Source organism: Manis javanica, chromosome 6 (assembly GCF_040802235.1).
Source record: "Manis javanica isolate MJ-LG chromosome 6, MJ_LKY, whole genome shotgun sequence".
Lineage (NCBI taxonomy): Eukaryota > Metazoa > Chordata > Mammalia > Pholidota > Manidae > Manis > Manis javanica.
The window spans coordinates 99,091,112-99,107,133 of NC_133161.1; the positions used below are offsets into that span (position 1 = coordinate 99,091,112).

At 49.3% G+C, this 16,022-nt stretch overlaps 1 protein-coding gene across 1 annotated transcript in view; it reads right to left on the reverse strand.

Annotated features, from left to right (window-relative positions):
* Window positions 1-16,022, reverse strand: part of PKD1L1 (polycystin 1 like 1, transient receptor potential channel interacting) — a 131,764-nt gene that overhangs the window by 12,974 nt on the left and 102,768 nt on the right. The window contains exons 48-57 of the mRNA XM_073240006.1: window positions 15,382-15,505; window positions 14,537-14,620; window positions 13,810-13,982; window positions 12,699-12,933; window positions 12,308-12,412; window positions 11,903-12,043; window positions 9,779-9,913; window positions 7,656-7,886; window positions 3,837-3,998; window positions 2,838-3,008 (exon numbers count right to left, since the gene is read on the reverse strand). Coding sequence (XP_073096107.1) covers window positions 2,838-3,008; window positions 3,837-3,998; window positions 7,656-7,886; window positions 9,779-9,913; window positions 11,903-12,043; window positions 12,308-12,412; window positions 12,699-12,933; window positions 13,810-13,982; window positions 14,537-14,620; window positions 15,382-15,505 — 1,561 coding nt within the window. The remainder of the gene's footprint in view (window positions 1-2,837; window positions 3,009-3,836; window positions 3,999-7,655; window positions 7,887-9,778; window positions 9,914-11,902; window positions 12,044-12,307; window positions 12,413-12,698; window positions 12,934-13,809; window positions 13,983-14,536; window positions 14,621-15,381; window positions 15,506-16,022) is intronic.

Sequence of the window (16,022 nt, forward strand, 5' to 3'; positions counted from 1 at the left end):
TAGGCAGCAGTCTCTGAGTCTGGCCTGGTTATCTGTGCACTGGGAGAAGACTCTGTGTGGTTGCTGTGGGCAGGGCTGCTCCCCAGCTTCTCTTCAGCAGTGGCAGATCATCCAGTTTGCTTGCAGTGCCAGCAGGGTGGGGGAATGAATGGCAGGCTGCTTATCACCATGAGGGGCTTTGGATCTGTGTTGCCACCCAGAGGTTTAGGGCACCTGAAGTTCCTTAAGATTCCCAGCCTGCTGGGTTGAGTGTGCTGGGATGATTTTGTTCACCTGTTACACCCTTATCCCTTTAAGACTTTTAAAGGGCCCGCTTTTTTTTGCCTCAGGGGAACTGGCTGTGGGGACCCGCTTGCAGTCTCCATCTCAGATCTTACTTTTCTGTTTCTCTAATATCCAGTACACCATGTGATGCGTGTCTGTCCTCCCAGTGCAGATTACTAGGGCTGGTTATTTAGCAGTCTGGTGCTTCTACTCCTTTCCCACTCTGATTCTTTTCCTCCCACCATTGATCTGGGGTCGGGGGGGTGCCTGCGTCCCACTGGATCATGACTTTGTATCTTACCCTTTCTGTGAGATGCTGAGTTCTCGCAGATGTAGATGTAGCCTGGCTGTTGTACTGCACCTTCTGGTCTCTCTTTTAGGAATAGTTGTATTGCTCTATTTTCAAAAACATATATGGTTTTGGGAGATTTCTGCCACCCTATTCACGCTGCCATCTTGAGTGCCTCTGTATGGGGTTAATTCATTTTTGCTGTTGATTTAATTACATTATGCTTGCAGCTTTACAAATTCATTCCTTCTGCTTTGCTTAGCTTAGCGTGTGCATGTGCATTTTTTGATGAGTTGAATGCACACTTAGTTTGCCTTCATTGGTTGCTGCTCCATAACATATGTCACAGATTTTCCTGTAAACACTAATTTAGCAGTATGCAATGTCCTCTCTTTTAATCCTGTAATTTAAAGAAATCATAATATTAAACTTATGGTTTGAATATAAATGCACAGTCTTTCTTCTAAACATTTTTACTAAAGTTTTTGTTATTTTTTTCATGTTACAAATATATTAAGTGATACCTTATCTTTCTCTACATGAATGTTTTTCTCCTAATTTTTCTGTACAACTGGATATTAGTTTTTATTCAATAAGTTATGTTTTTCCTATAATTTTCCCAATTTTCTACTGATATGCACATTTAAATAGTTTTCAATAATTTAAATGATCATTAATAAACAACCTTAAAATAATTTCTAATTATTTAGAAGTGATTTGACCTTTTTCAGGTATGGAAGGGAAAATATCAATAGGATTCTCTGTTTTTTAAGTCCAGTAACTTTTAGGATTTTTTCTTGTTTTGATAGATTTTTATCTATTTCTTCCCTGGGAAATAATTATTTTTAAAATACATAGATGTATATCTTTATTTCAGGAAAGTTTTATTAAATTATATCTTTAAATATTTTTTCTGTCAAATTTTCTGGGTTTTTTTGGGGGGTGGAAGGAAACAATAATTATGCTAATTATATATATCCCTTACTTTTCTTACACATATTCTTTGACTTATCTGTGTATTTTTCCCCTAAAATCCATTTTGACTCTGATTTTTTTAAAAAATCTCATTTTGCTGAGTTTTGTCAAACCTGTGTCCTTTACTCTTTCTTCTGTGAATCTACTACACATTTTTTTTTTTGCTGCACCTGTATTTCTGGCAATTTTTCTTTCTTAACTCATTCATTTATTATTTTGGCTTTTTACTTCCTTTTTTAAAAAGCTCTTTCATCTTGGTTTTGTGCTTTTATTTTGAAGAGGCAATGTCTTAATGGATTTATTTTTGTGTGTGGAGCACAGCCTGTTTACATTTGACCTGTGTGTGGTGATCATTTTCAAAGGCCTGGTATTTCCCTCCTTCTGTTATGGTCTTTTCTAGTTGCTGCTTTTTCTGGCATGTCTGCATGGACCCAGTGATGGTTTGTGTATCATGACCACTCACCTCTCCATCAGGGAGTTCATCTTTGCCCAGTGGCTGCTGATAGGGCTGGGGAGGGGCTGGGTGAGTCTGAGCGGGGGCACGTCTAGACTTCACCTTAACCTGGGCACACTCCTGCTTCCACTCGGGTGTGTCACTGTGCTGACTCTGGGTCTCAGGGAAGCCACCACTGGATACACTCCTCCCTGGAGCCCCCGCTCACATTTCACCTAGCCTGGAGTGTGAATCTGTATGACTCCATCTCTGTGAGCCACCAACTTCCCCTTCATCACATCAGCAGACAGCTTCTTACAGGATGGCCTCACTTCAGCCCTGTGTCCCCAAAATTCTGCTGTTGGGGTTCAGGGAGATTCTTTAGCTCTTTTGTGTTCTATTATCCTTTCCACCCAACCAGGCAACTTTGTGCATGTGTCAAGGTTGGAGAGGTCTGTGTGCGCCTGGAAGGGGCAATGTCCTCTCTCCCTTTGATCTAATTTCCACTCTACTTGGGCCACCATCTTGGGATTCCTGGTCATGTTTTGGGTCAGAGGTATTTCTTAGGGTCTGGGAGGATGGCATCCATTCATTCCCATTTCTGTCTCTTTGCTGATTTCCATGATAATCAGAAGCAAGGTATCTGATAGATATTTTTGCCACTATGGTAAGCTGGAAGGCACCCACATGGTTCACCTGATTAAGCAGTGCTCCAGCTCTGGCCAGAGCACCTCTCACTATCAGCAGTACCTGCTCTTAGAAAGTATGCAACCCGGCCTCATGATTTGAAACAGCAACTAGTTTAAACCTCCTTTAGAACTTAAAAACAATTTTGTTATAAAGAAAAGTGATAAAAGTATTTTTTAATTTGCTTACCCCTGCAGCCTGGCAGGCAGAAACACCCACCAAGGTGCCAGCTTGTGCTCCAGTCTCCACCGTATCCCTGGATTGTTGTTTCAGAAGAGGGGGTCGTGGGCAGTCAGACAAACCATTAATCTTCAACAGAAGTTCATCTAACAGGTATGCAAGTTCATCCAGGGAGTGATTCTGAAGGGAAGGAAATGATTAAGAAGTGTGGTCCAGAACCCAGTTTTCTATTTGACTCATTATCTGAAGAATTTCAGTTATGACTTTAGATGGCACTGGCCTTTGTTGGAAAGCACACTGGACACTGCAGTCAGGAGGCCTGGGTGCTGGGAACATCTCAGTTCCCTCATTCCCCATGTCACACATAGGGGTGCACAATCACACCACATTCAAAATGTCATACACAGGTTAAGTGTGAGGGTTCAGAATGCCTACATGAAGGACTAGTAAATGGATTTAAAGGCAATAGTGTACAGGAAAATATATGATAAACAGAAAAGCCCTATAAAACACACAATATCATGATTACATGGGATTGGCTTTAGAACTGCACTGGATGAGGCCTGAATATCAGCCATTGGAAACTGGGCATTCAGTGTGCAAATGCCTGCTCTGATTTGTGTTCATCCATGCGGCAGTGACTACACTTAGACAGTGGGCCTAAGGCTCTAGGTTTTGGTAGATGTTTGGGTCTGGTAGCAAGAGCCAAGAGAAGATGATTAACTCTCCAGGCACAGAGTCAGGGGGAGTTATTGGGTGGGAATCATAAACTCCCACTCTGCAACCTTACATGGTCGTCTAAGGGTATATCGTTAGATACATGAGTTAACGGAAGAGAATCTGCTTGGCAATCTGCAGAGGGCTTTAGAATTTCAAGTGAAAACTCTGGCTTTGTAACATTGGCAGGGTCAACACCTTGCTTTACTAATTGAAAGCAAAAAAGAAGAGCCATGGCACCATCATCTTCAATGTGCCCTTGTGCTCAGTAATCCCAGACCCACAGCTTACGTGATGCTCAACCATCTCAGCCTCCTCTAGCCCCGGCCTGCCCAGTCCCAGGCAGGAGAGGACCTTCTCCCATATGAAGGCAGTCAGGTCTGTAAGTCTCATGAGAGATTTTCTTTGAGAAGATGTTCGTTTTTGAGCAAGGGTCATGTGGGAACCCCTCAGCTGAGGAAAAGAAAAAAATAAAGACAAATTGTACACATTCAATTTCCATATTATCAAACAAAAAAGAGCTTTGTTAATTTGATAGTCTAGAAAATGGAGAGTATATCTGATCATGTTATTTTGTGGTCTTTTAGTTAAGACAATAATCGGTTAGCAAAAAATTCAGGAAAATATGTCTCATGAATTGAACTAAATTGCAACAAGATGAATTCAGCATTAAAAATTAAATTTTATTATAAAGATGTTTCAATATCTAGCAGTGAAGGACAAAGATTATGAACATGACATGCACTTTCATATGTAGAATCTGCATCTCCTTTCAGGTCTTCTGGTGAACTCCTCTAGGCTGTGATGGGCCCCACTGAGCTTGCGGAAGTGGAAAAACGAGCTGACAGTGGGCCCCAGATTGTTTGGTTATTTACTGCAGGTTGAGGCTTGTTAGCTCAAAGAGCTTGTAGGCACCAAACTCAAAATTTTACACATTCAATTATTTAAAAAATAGCCCAAACAACAAAGTTTGAGCCATTTAGAGGCTGGTTTGCATACCCTGCAAAACTTCCCAGGACAGCTGCCGCCTGCTAGTGAGACAGGGCCTTGCGGTTACAAGCCCCAAACCCTGTAGCCCTGGGGAGCCCTCTGACCCAGAAGCTGTCCACCTCTCTCCCACCCCATCCCCAAGATTTCCCTCACTCTTCTCTTCTTGATGGTGGCCCTGCAACGCAGCCTCTGGATGGTCTTATGGTGAGAGGGATGTCCCCCACATACAAACCAGTCAAGATGTCACCCACATACAGATTGTGTGTGTTACTGTCTCTCATGGTCCTATTTTTCTCTTTGATCAGCCTCAAATTGAAATTTGATCAGCCTTTGAACCCCTGGAAGAGGATCAGAACCCTGCAGGGAGGCCCAGGTGCCTGCGGACGGGATACTGTATGTGCAGACAGTGTCTGGGGGCCTGAGGCGTCTCTGCTCTGCCAGTCAAACAGCCATGAGAGCCCCGGAGCTGCAGTAAGGCACCCTGACTGCAGCACTCAGAACACCCACATATCAGTGCTTTCCTGTCTCAGATGATAAAATCCAAGTGCCTTAGCATGACATTTGGGGCCCTTCACTCTGGCTCCAAGCATCCATCTCCCCATCACCTTTTGGTTTGCACTGTCCCCATCTACAAACACCGCACCCAGACATCTCCCCATGAGCTTGTCCCTGTTCATCCATCAAAAGTCAAATATCTCTTCCACTGTGTGAGGACTTCCTGTTGTGCTCAGAATGAGTCTCCAAGTTTCTCGCTCTTTGAGGACACTTCTAGTTAGGTTTTAAAATTGTGTGTAACTATGCACTATGTACATGCTGAAAATGCTTGATGAAAGAAATCAGAGCTAAATAAATGGAGAGATATACAGACTTCTTGGATTGAAAAGTTTGGTATTATTAAGGTGTCAGTTCTCTCCCAAGGTGATTATACATCCACAGCAACCTCAGCCAAAGTCTTGGCATGCCTTTTTTTTATAGCTGTCAACAGGATGATTCTGAAATTTATATGGAAAGGCAAAAGAGTTAGAATGGCCCAAGCTGAAAGAGAAAAAATTTTGGGGACTCATCTCTGCTATTTTAAGACTCCTATAGAGTTATAGTAATCAAGACAATGTGGGACTGGCAAGCAAATGCATCAGTGAAACAGAACAGAGAGCCCAGATACAGACCCACAGGTACCCTCAACTGATCTTTGACAGAGATGCAGAAGCAATTCAACAGAGAAAGGATATGCTTTTAAAAAATGGTGCCAGAATGACGAAATGGCCACATATAAGAAGACTAACTCTGATCCATACTTCACACCTTATGTGAAAATTAAGACCATTGACCTAAATATAAAACATAAAACTAGAAAACTTCTAGATGAAAACAGAGAAAAATTTATCTATAAAATAAAAAATTGATCAATTGGCCTTTATCAAAATTATAACTTTTACAAAAGACATGCACAGTTAAAAGAACAAAAATGATAAGCCACAGAACAGTGTAAAATACTTGCAACTCACATATGCAATAAAGGAATGTATCAGAAATATTTTTAAATGCTTTTTCCTTGTTTATCTGTATTTTTTCCTCTAAGGACTGTGAACCATATCTTGTTACATTTGTTTCATCAGTGCCTGAATACAACAGGCATTCTTTAAGTAATTGCTGAATGAACAAATGAGTGGGTAGATGGAAGGAAGGATAGGTGGGTAGAAGGATGGAAGGAAGGATGCATGATGGGTGGGTGGATAGGTGGATGGATGGATGGATGAATGGGTGGGTGGATGGGTGGATGGGCGGATGGGTGGGTAGAAGAATAGATAGACGAATGGATGAGTAGTGACTAGGGAGCTAGGAACATTAGCAGAAGCAAATGGCTCAGGGCTGAGTATTGCCAAGGTGTGAGTACAAGCTCTAATTTTACTCTACCTACTAAACTAGAATACTAGTAGATTTTTAAAGCCTGCAGAGAATTTTTACCAATTTATGAAATTTGAATATTCAATCCACTAACTTGCAAGGGTTCTACAGTGTGTCAGGAAGTACTGTTGGAGCCAGGCACACCAAGGTACCTGCTGTGAGTGTGGCCAGAGTTCAAAGGGGAGAAAGCCAAGGGCAGCAGAGCACAGGAGGGGCAATGAGGCCGGAGAAAGCTTCACCAGAGGGAGACTCCACACAGAACACTTTCTTCTGAAATGCATGGGCTTTACACCTACTGGGAAGGCTGTGAAGGAGAGGAAGCAGGGTATGGTGGGGTGCAGGGGTCCCCAACCCTGAGGCCTCAACAGGGACAGTTGGAGAGCTCTCTGAAGGCCAGGCCCCACCCTGAGTAAGGCTGCAGCAAACCCAGGGTAGGCCCTGGAAGGACGGGCTGAGAAGCCCGATGAGACCATGTAGCAGAGCCAGGCAGGCTGAGGGGCAGCATCACGAGGTAGAAGACAGGACAGCCTGAAATACAGCTATGCCTGAGCTGTTGCAGGGACATCCTGATACTAACACATTACTAGCTGTTTACTGAAATTTAAGTACAACTGGATGTCCTGTATTTTTCTTTGTTAAATCTGTTAGCACTAAGTAGGGGCTACCATGGAGGGCTATGGAGAACCTCTTCCTCAATTAAGGAGTTTAAGCCAGCAGGTGTGCATGCGCACGCGCGTGTGTGTGATTACTTGTGTGTGATGACTGCATCTGCAAGTGGTGGATCTGTAGGAGGGTGGGAAACGGGGAGCCCCATCCACCTCAGCCCTGAGCCTGGAGAAGGTGTCCAGTGAAGGCTGGCTGATGAAAGGAACTTTTGAAGATGGAAAGACTGAGGTAACAAGTCAAGACAGCCTGTAGTGAAAGACTGGAATTAGGCTCAGACAGACAGGGTGTGGCTCAGCACTGTGAGGGCAGGAGGTCCCGGCAGGAGGTGGCTTCCTGGAGTGGGGTGTGTCCTGCTAGGGCTGCATCAGGCTGCTGGAGAGACCAGTGATAGTGCTTGGCCCTGCCCAGCGCAGGCCACACGGGCCTCAGGGAGTTGTGACCATGAGATTGGTGTGCAGCCAGGATGTGCCTATGGGCCACAGGTAACTTCACCCACAGCGGACGAAACCTTTGCAAACCCTATCCTGATTCTGGGACGTGGGTGCATACCATTCCAAACCACAAAGTGGCCATTACTGTGAGAAGGGCCCCAGAGCACCAAGCCAGGGTACGCCGGTCAGGCTTCGCAAGGCTGAGGAACGCGTCTCTTCGGTGTCTTCCCGGAAAAAGAAACAGCAGGCTGAGGGAGGAGTCTGGGAAGGTGCCAGATGGCAGAGCCCAGGAGAAGAGTGGGATGCTGCGCAGGTGGCAGTGGGCTGCCAGCATCAGGACGCCCACCAGCTGCAGGGAGAAAAACAGCACAGCTGGCTTTCTGGGCCCTGGTTCACAGATGCCCAAGACTGGTCTGGGCCTTCTATATGCTCTGAAATAACAGAAAGCTGGGAGAAGCAGGTTGCGGAGTGCTGACCACGTCATCTGCCATTGGGGTTAGTCTGGCATGCACTTTCTGGAGCCCTGCTCAGGCCCCCAGGCCAGCTCCATGCCTTCCTCCATCCTGGGTGGCCATCATGCCCCGACAAAGCCCATGTATCTATGGTGCTTGCTCCATCCACTCAAACAAACCCTGGTGTCAATGGGCATTTTCTTGCCTGCTGGGCAGATACCAGCCGATTGTCACAGTCCACATGGGTGTGATTGTGCAGACCAGCCATCCCAGGGCTCTCCAGGGGCAGCCAGGTGCCGCATCCCTGAGGCCTGCTCACCTCCATTCCCTGCTCCCAGCTCTGGCCCTGTACCCACAGCCTCCCTGGAAATGCTATAACTCACTCCCCGAGGGGAATCACATGCAGCCTGAGTGACTCAGGAGAAAGAAAATGCAACTCATGGGTGCATCATCTGGACTAAGCTTTCCTGTGCTCCTGTACATATGCATACCTAAGCCTACACGCTGGAGTGTGGCTACTTAATTTGGATGCTATTCGTAACATCCAAGGCTTTTTTCTAAACAAAAAAGTGTTTTTGTATGTTGCTAAGTGGTGTAATCGGAACTAGTTTACTAGGCAGGTAAGTTCCGTATATACATACTCTTGACCCGCGGTAACCTCCCAGGCACACATCTTCCACGCCTATCAGGAGGTGGGGCTTTGGGAACTGGGGTACATCATGGCCACGGGCTCCGGGGACATGCGCTGGTGCTTGAACCCCCCGTGTGTGACTCCTGGGCCGCTCCTCCTGCCCTGGTTTGCTGAGCCTGTCCCAGCCAGCACAAGGCCAGCAAGGTTCATGGAGCTGTGTTTATTCCCATGTGTGCCAAGCGAGCCTGGGATCCCAAGAGCCAGAGCCCCCTGAGATAGACCCTCCCTTGGCCCTGATAATAATCCTGCTGTGGAGGCGGAACTGGGGCTGCACTGGGGCTGCCGGGCTGGAGCCCGCCCTGACCCACTGGGACCAGGCCAGAATTACCCACCTCTGGGAATCTGGTTAGGGCCATGTGCGGGATTCTGTCCTGATTCTGGGCTTCACCTGCCAGACCGGACTTCAGGCCTGAGACCTGGCCCTGGGATTGGAAGCAGGCTTGCTGAGAATCCATGCACGGGAGAAGCACCTGAAGTTTTCTGTTTTCTCTTTAATGATTGTGTTTTCTTTCTTCTGAGTTCCACTGACATACGATTCCGTTTGGGGCATAAATAATACTAAAGTGAGTTCCAGTGTATTCAAAGGGATGCCTTGGGCACAGAGCCAGAGTTAGAAGCAAGGGAATGGGGGCTGGTGGCCTCTGTGGAGGGAGTACCTAAGTTCCCTGGGCATGGCCCAAGGCAGGCTCGCCACGGCTCGCCCATTTCTTCCTCTGAAGAAGAACCAGACCTGGCCACAGCTTGGGCATGATAACTGAGGTAATTACAAGAGGCCCATGTGCCAATCCTGGCACTTCGCGGAAGCTCAGTAGGTGAGAATTGCTACTTATGTTAGAATGATAAGAACACGCCAGGGAAAAGCATGGAACAGAACAGGTGTTCATCAGTAGGGCTATTGCTGTCACGACAAATACTGATTATATAACTGCTGACACCAGTGATCTAAAATCACCCCGTAATGGGTTAGAGGACTGAGATTCTAGATGGTTCCCACCGCGAAAGCAGTTTGTTTTTTCCCTAGAAAAAGGGCTAAGTGACAAGATCACATGACTGTGTTGATTTATTGGTGAAATCACGTGGTAAAGGGAGGTTTCCTACCCCTGTTGTCAAGATGTTAGAGAGTAAGCCACGCATCGTGGAGGAGCAGCACACCAGGGTCTTTTGAATGCCGAGAAGGTAGATGATTTTCAGAGTCAGGAGGAAGGACAGGACTCCCTGAAGCCACCTCACCCTCTGCGACAGAAGAACACAGTGAGCAGCTCAGCATGTTTTGCCAGCCACAGAGGACACACACATCCTGCCAGCCATGCATGGAAGAGATAGGATGAATTCTGCAGGCCTCCATCTCCAAGGGGCAGGAAGTGTCAGCTGTCTGCATTGGGGAGTGAGTCAAAACTAGGGGAAAGCTCAAACTGTAGTGCATTTTCAGAAAGTCCAGGTCTTAATTTTGACCTCACCATTTCTATAAAGCTCAGGACAGATCAGACCTGGCTACCACCCCGTCTGAGCCTCAGTTTACTGCAAAGGAGCAGCCATACAGAAATGCAAACCCATTTCCCAAGGAAAGCTGCACTTCCAAGCTGGTGTGTTAGACCCACTCATTTTTGCCCTGATCCTGATCTTTTAGGAAAACTCTCCTGCAGGCCGGCATCCATGACAAGAGCTTCTTACAAAACTATTTGCTAAGAATATGTACTCTTACTGGACCTGAGCCCACCCATCAGTGATCAATCAGATGCCCTCTCAAGGCCTCCTTGAGGAAGAAAGCCATCCCCTGCAGTGGTCCTCTGAGCTCAGTTACTGGGCAGCAGACGTGATGGCCAACCAGGGCCATCTTGGAGGAAGACCGCAGGCGAGTGTAGACATGCATGGAAGGTAGACCTAAAGGCTCCATCCACCCCAGAGAGACACAGAGAGAGAGAGAAAGAGGCAAAGGGAGAGTAAGGAAGAAGCTTGTCCACCTCCCTCCCTCTGGGAGCTTCCAGCCTCCTGGGGAGAGAAGACAATAAACCAAGCAAGCCAGTACAGTGTGGGCTGTGGTGGAGGCTGGTCAGCACCAGGAGGATGGGGACGAGGCTGGGGGAGGCTCGAGCAGTGGTCCTGTGCAATGAAGACTGGCAGGAGGGGTGTGGGTCTGCCTGCTCTTTGCCCAGCAGTTGTGTGCAAAGCTTGAGCTCAGGGCCCCCCAACCCCACTATGTGCACAGCCCCTTCCACTGAGGTCCCAGGATGAGGCTGCAGTTTTAGAAAATTTATATTAGGAAGATATTTTCTGTCTTAAGAATAAAACCCAGGTCTTGCCCTGCATGGGTTCCTTTGGGGCAGCCTCCTTCCCCCGGGGTGGTGAGTTTCTGTTGCTTGCAAGAAAACCATCTTTGACAAGGGTGGGGACAGAGGTCAGCCAGGAGACACGTGTGGAGCTTTGGCGGAGGAAGCACAGCTGTTGCCACCCTGCCAGGTTCCCAAGGAGTAAACAGGAGAGTCAGGTCACAGAACAACCTGTTCTTCTGGGTTGATCTGGACGGAACCACACGGGGTGGTGGGTGAGGTCACTGGGGCCCTGGCTGTACCCCTCTGTGTGGGGAAGGAAGGTCCTGGGAGGCCTGTAGGGATAGGTTGGCCTTGAAGGCCTCAGGGCAGAGAAGCCAAGCATGTGGCAGCAGTCAGATCCCCAAGGACCCCGGGCTGTGGTGGCGTCCCTCCCTCCCCACAGGCACTACTCCTCTGGTGGAGCCCCCATCCCCGTGTGGGCACATTGCCTGGGGGGAGGGAGGTGTGGACTGCAAAGCCCGACTGTCACTGGGGTGGGACCCTGACCCTGGCCTTCCCTGAGCCTCTTGGCTGTAGAGAGGCTGACACCGCCTGCTTCTAGAACTGCCGTCAGGGGGAAGCAAGAAGACAGATGAGGTGTTTTCCCAGCTAGTCCCTTCCCTAGGCCACCACCTGTCTGCCTGCTTCCCCCCACCACCTAGGGTTGCCCAGTGTCACTGCTGCAATTCCATGCCCCACACAGATCACACCATCCCATCCCAGGCTTGCACACAGGGCCTAAGGATCCCAAGCCCTCTCCGTCCAGGTCACCCTTGCCCATGAGCTTGGAGTATTATCCCTCAATATGGAGCAAATCCCTTGTTTTGGACCTTTTAGAGCACATACAGCTTCCTCCTTTGGACAGCGTCACAGAGCATGGCCCATGTGAGTTGCTCTTAACGCCCTGCCGTACCTGGTTCCATGAGGCCGCAAGATGGAGGTCCATAAACCCTTGGAAAAGTCCTTTTTGGAACTGGTTGGTCACCTGCCCAGCAAGGGCGATCAGGTGGCTGGAGGCTGCAGAGTAGGCAAGGCCAGATCCCACAATGGAGAGCTGCAGGTTCAAGGGAAGGTGGCTTAGACAGACTCCCCGGGAAAGGCCACCATATCATCAGTGTGACTTGGAGGACAAACTAATAGCAAAAGCATAAGTGGACACTGGTGTCAAATGCCACTGGGGCATTAACACAACAGGTGGGAGATGGCAACAAGGTGGGAAGTAGCCAGGGTGCCTCAGCTCCCCATGGAAGTCACTGCATCCTCAGGCAAGGATGCTCCTGCTCTGGTTTTACACCAGGAAAGTGACAGGGGAGGCTACCTCCAGCCAGCTTTGCGGTTTTCGCCAGTAGTTGTAGGCGCCCTTCTCTGCCATGCCATAGAGTTGAAAACAGACGTGTATCAGGTTGAGCCCCAGGAAGAGCAGCTGGTGGAGGAAGATCAACAATCAAGAGAAACAAAATACCAACTTTCTGCTTATGGCTAGGCTCCTGGCTGGTTCCCAGCCAATCCCCTTGTGGATAGATGCCAGGCGAGCTAACTTCTTGCTCCGGGGAGCACCAATGGTGGGCTTGTTCCTCCAGGCCTTGGGGCAGCCAGTGCCTCTTCACACGGCAAGCATGCGTGGAAGCCATCCCGTGCCCGGCCCGGGGCAAGAGTGAGCTCGCGTGGGCCCTGCGCTCCACAGGCAGGTGGAGAGGCCAGGGACTCACCTCAGGAAGTGTGCGGAGGTACCACCTGGCTGAGTTGCTGTGGAAGACAGTGACTGACTCCACCACAGAGGAGAAGGCAAGGTCCCCGGCCGGGAGCACCTCGGAGCTCAGGGACACGCTGGAGAAGAGCTGGGTTGCAGGGTTGTAGAGGGCAAAGTGCACGGACATAGCCCTGGTATGCTGGTCCACCCATCTGCTGGCCCTTAGGCTGGTCAGGGCTGCATGGGCCTCCAACCTGCAAGAGAGTGAGGCTCCGGGTGGGGGACCCCGACAGTGCACCAGCCGAGGCCCTGTGCTGGGTTCATGGGCCTGCACACAAGGCCTCTGTGTCTTCTTACCCCTCGACCATCAGCTGTACCTCTGTCCTTGCCGGGACCCTCAGGCAAAGGGAGTCCTGGGGCAGGGAGACCTTCCATTTCCCACGGGAGAGGCAATGTCCTTACAAGGACCCTGGAATATTCATTTCCTTTCTCTGCTATGGACTTACCATTGGAAAGAAGCTACCTTTTACCAGTCTGTGTTTAGTAACATTTGGATAACTGGGAGTTTAGTGTTAGTCAAAGGCACACATGCTGTTAACTGGCACAGGGCCTGCCGTTGGTCCTGGACAACTGGTGTCACCCCAGGCGCAGCGCAGTCCCACCCCACCTGAGGCCATGCTGTCCCAGCTGCCAGCGAGGTGACGGGCCGGCCCATAGTGGATGGTGGCTGCAGCGGGTACGACTCATCTGAGCCTCTGTCCTCATCTGCACGACGCCGTTCGGATGGGGGCCAGACCACTTCACCATCATGTGCGGACTTAGTGGGCCTCTCGTCATCAGCACAAAGCCAGCACAGGACAAATGGCCATTGGGTATCCATGACCTCCAGGTCCTCCAGCAAATGCTGAAGGAGTTTGGGCTCATTCCTCTTGTGTCCTTGGACTGAAGGCCAGAGTTGCTTTCTACTTGTGTCATGGTTCAAGGGCCCTGGCAGGCGCCTCCTGTCACTTCACTATGACAGCAAGTCTTGCTCTCACCCCGAGGTCGGCCAGGCCGCCTCACATCCAACCAGCCCTGCTTGATCAGCCCATGGGCAGGCATGGGAGAGCTGACCCCTGAGTCACACTGACCTTGTGCTGCCCAGGCTGAGCACACAGTCCTCCCAGGACCCGCAGCCCCAGGTGCCACTGGGGGCCAGACTCTGGATCACTGGATCTGTCACAGAAGGCGTCCCAGCGCCTCCAACTTTGGGGCCACATGAAGGGAGGGCATCTTGGACCGGCACTGAGAAGGGGCTGGGAAGCTGTGGAGGAAAGTGCCCACAGGAAAGGGGTTAGGATTTATGTTTCAAAGCCCATGCTGCATACTGACCACACAGGGGTACATGACTGTCCCAGAAGGTGAGCTGTGCCCCCTCAGAGCCCCCTCATGGTCCCCCGGCTGCAGCCTGAGCTGGCAGGGTCACGCCCCACCATGGAAACGCTGGTGCCTGCAGTGCCTGTCCATCTGGGCCAGGGCACTGGGGGAGTGGCTATCCTAGGACGATGCAGGTGAAGGCCTTCTTCACACACCCCAATCCATTTGGAAATGGTACATGAATATTCTACTTTCAGACATTTTAGATTGAAATATCCTGGTTTTGCCTCCAATGCCAGGACAGGCAGAGAAATTGGGAGAGTTTGTGAAGAGGAAGAGAACAGGAAGGTGGAGGTCCAGCCCCCAGGTGCCATGTTGACAATTTCGGGTCATGGGCAGGCACTCATTAGTGATCTGATTGGTTTGCTGGTTTCTTGCCTGAATGTCTCCTGGGCTTTTCTAATTCAATGTATTTTTAGAAATAAAAAGAGAGGATCTTACCTTGCATAAACTCCCAGGAGGAACTCGTAGGTGTTTAATTAGCAATGTGCCTATTAGGTAGCAGTTTCCCCCCAGAGCTCCGGGCTGGAAAAAGAACAAAATGCATGCACTGGACACAGGGCCACTCAGAACATCGTCACGCCATAGCACCAGCAGGGCGCAGGGCTTCTGGATAGCCTCAGCCACCAGCTGGAGGTCAGAATTCTACTTTACTTTTAAAAACATCCTGAGGTTTTAACCAACATTCTGAGAAAGGCAGAAGCTACCTCCCCAGTGTTTGCACCAAATCAGAATAATCTCTTCATCTTTTTCTAAAGTTTCCTCAGTGTCACCCCATGCAACTACATAGAATACAACAAAAGCAGAATGAAAATTACAGTTTGAGGAATGCAGGACAAAGTCATTTAATTTTTAAAAAGAAAATAAAAGATGACTGAGAAATGGGCTTATACAAAATGCACAGTCACTGGTAACTTTATCTCCAGAATTTGGAAGCAGCCTTGCCTCCTTCTGGAAGCTTCCTGGATGCTCCCATCTTAGGAAGTCCCTCCTCTGTCCCAGCGGTGTCCTGTGTCCCTATGTCACAGCATCTGGCCTTCCAGCCCCCATGGCCCACATGCTCCTGGGCACTTGCTACACTCCTGTGTCTGGCTCTGGCCTGGCAAATGCAGGCATATGGAACAGCAGGTGGGGTGTGGGGGTCATAGAAAGGGCAGGCGCTACATGCACGCACAGCAGAGAGCCGCCTAGCAGTCATTCCACACACAGAGTAGGGCAAAACAAACATTTCTGATGGCTTCACCCTACTGGGAAGTGCACCCTGTGAAGAGCAGATGGAGGCCCACCTGAGCGCCTGAAGAGCTGGCTGTGGAGGAACCCCTGGGGTACAGCCTGTCCAGCAGTGTGCTCAGGCTCCAGCCCCACCACTCATCCACACTTTGCAAACGCCTGGAGGAGCTCCTGGCACCTCTTGATGCAAAAGCAGAAACAAAAAGTTATTTTTCTCTAATATATCTTTCAGGTGCCTGCAGGTATTAATGCAATGCCATCTACAGTGTGAGGTACCCAACCCTGGAAAGTGTTCTGCTCCTCAGTGCGGATGGAAGACAGAACAGCGGTGGAGTGGTGTCCATTCACTCACCCACGCACTCAGCAAACGTCATTGCAATGCCCATGTACCTGGTCCTCTTCTAGGCACCAGGGAGAGAGGGGTCAAATCCCTGACCTCTTGTGAGGAAACAAGCAGCAAATAAAATCAGCAAGCAACACACACACCATGTTAGTGGTGAACACTGAGAAGGGAGACTAAGCAGGGGAGACAGAAGTGGTGGGGTGGGCCAGTGGGAATTTCAGTTCAGTGGGGGGCCACAGAACACGTCAACACCAGGTTTCAGCCCAGACCTGAAGGCAATGGATGAGTGGGTCACAAGCAGACAAGAACTATCAGGCAAACTCCTGGACAGCATGTGCAGGTCTGTGGAGGGAG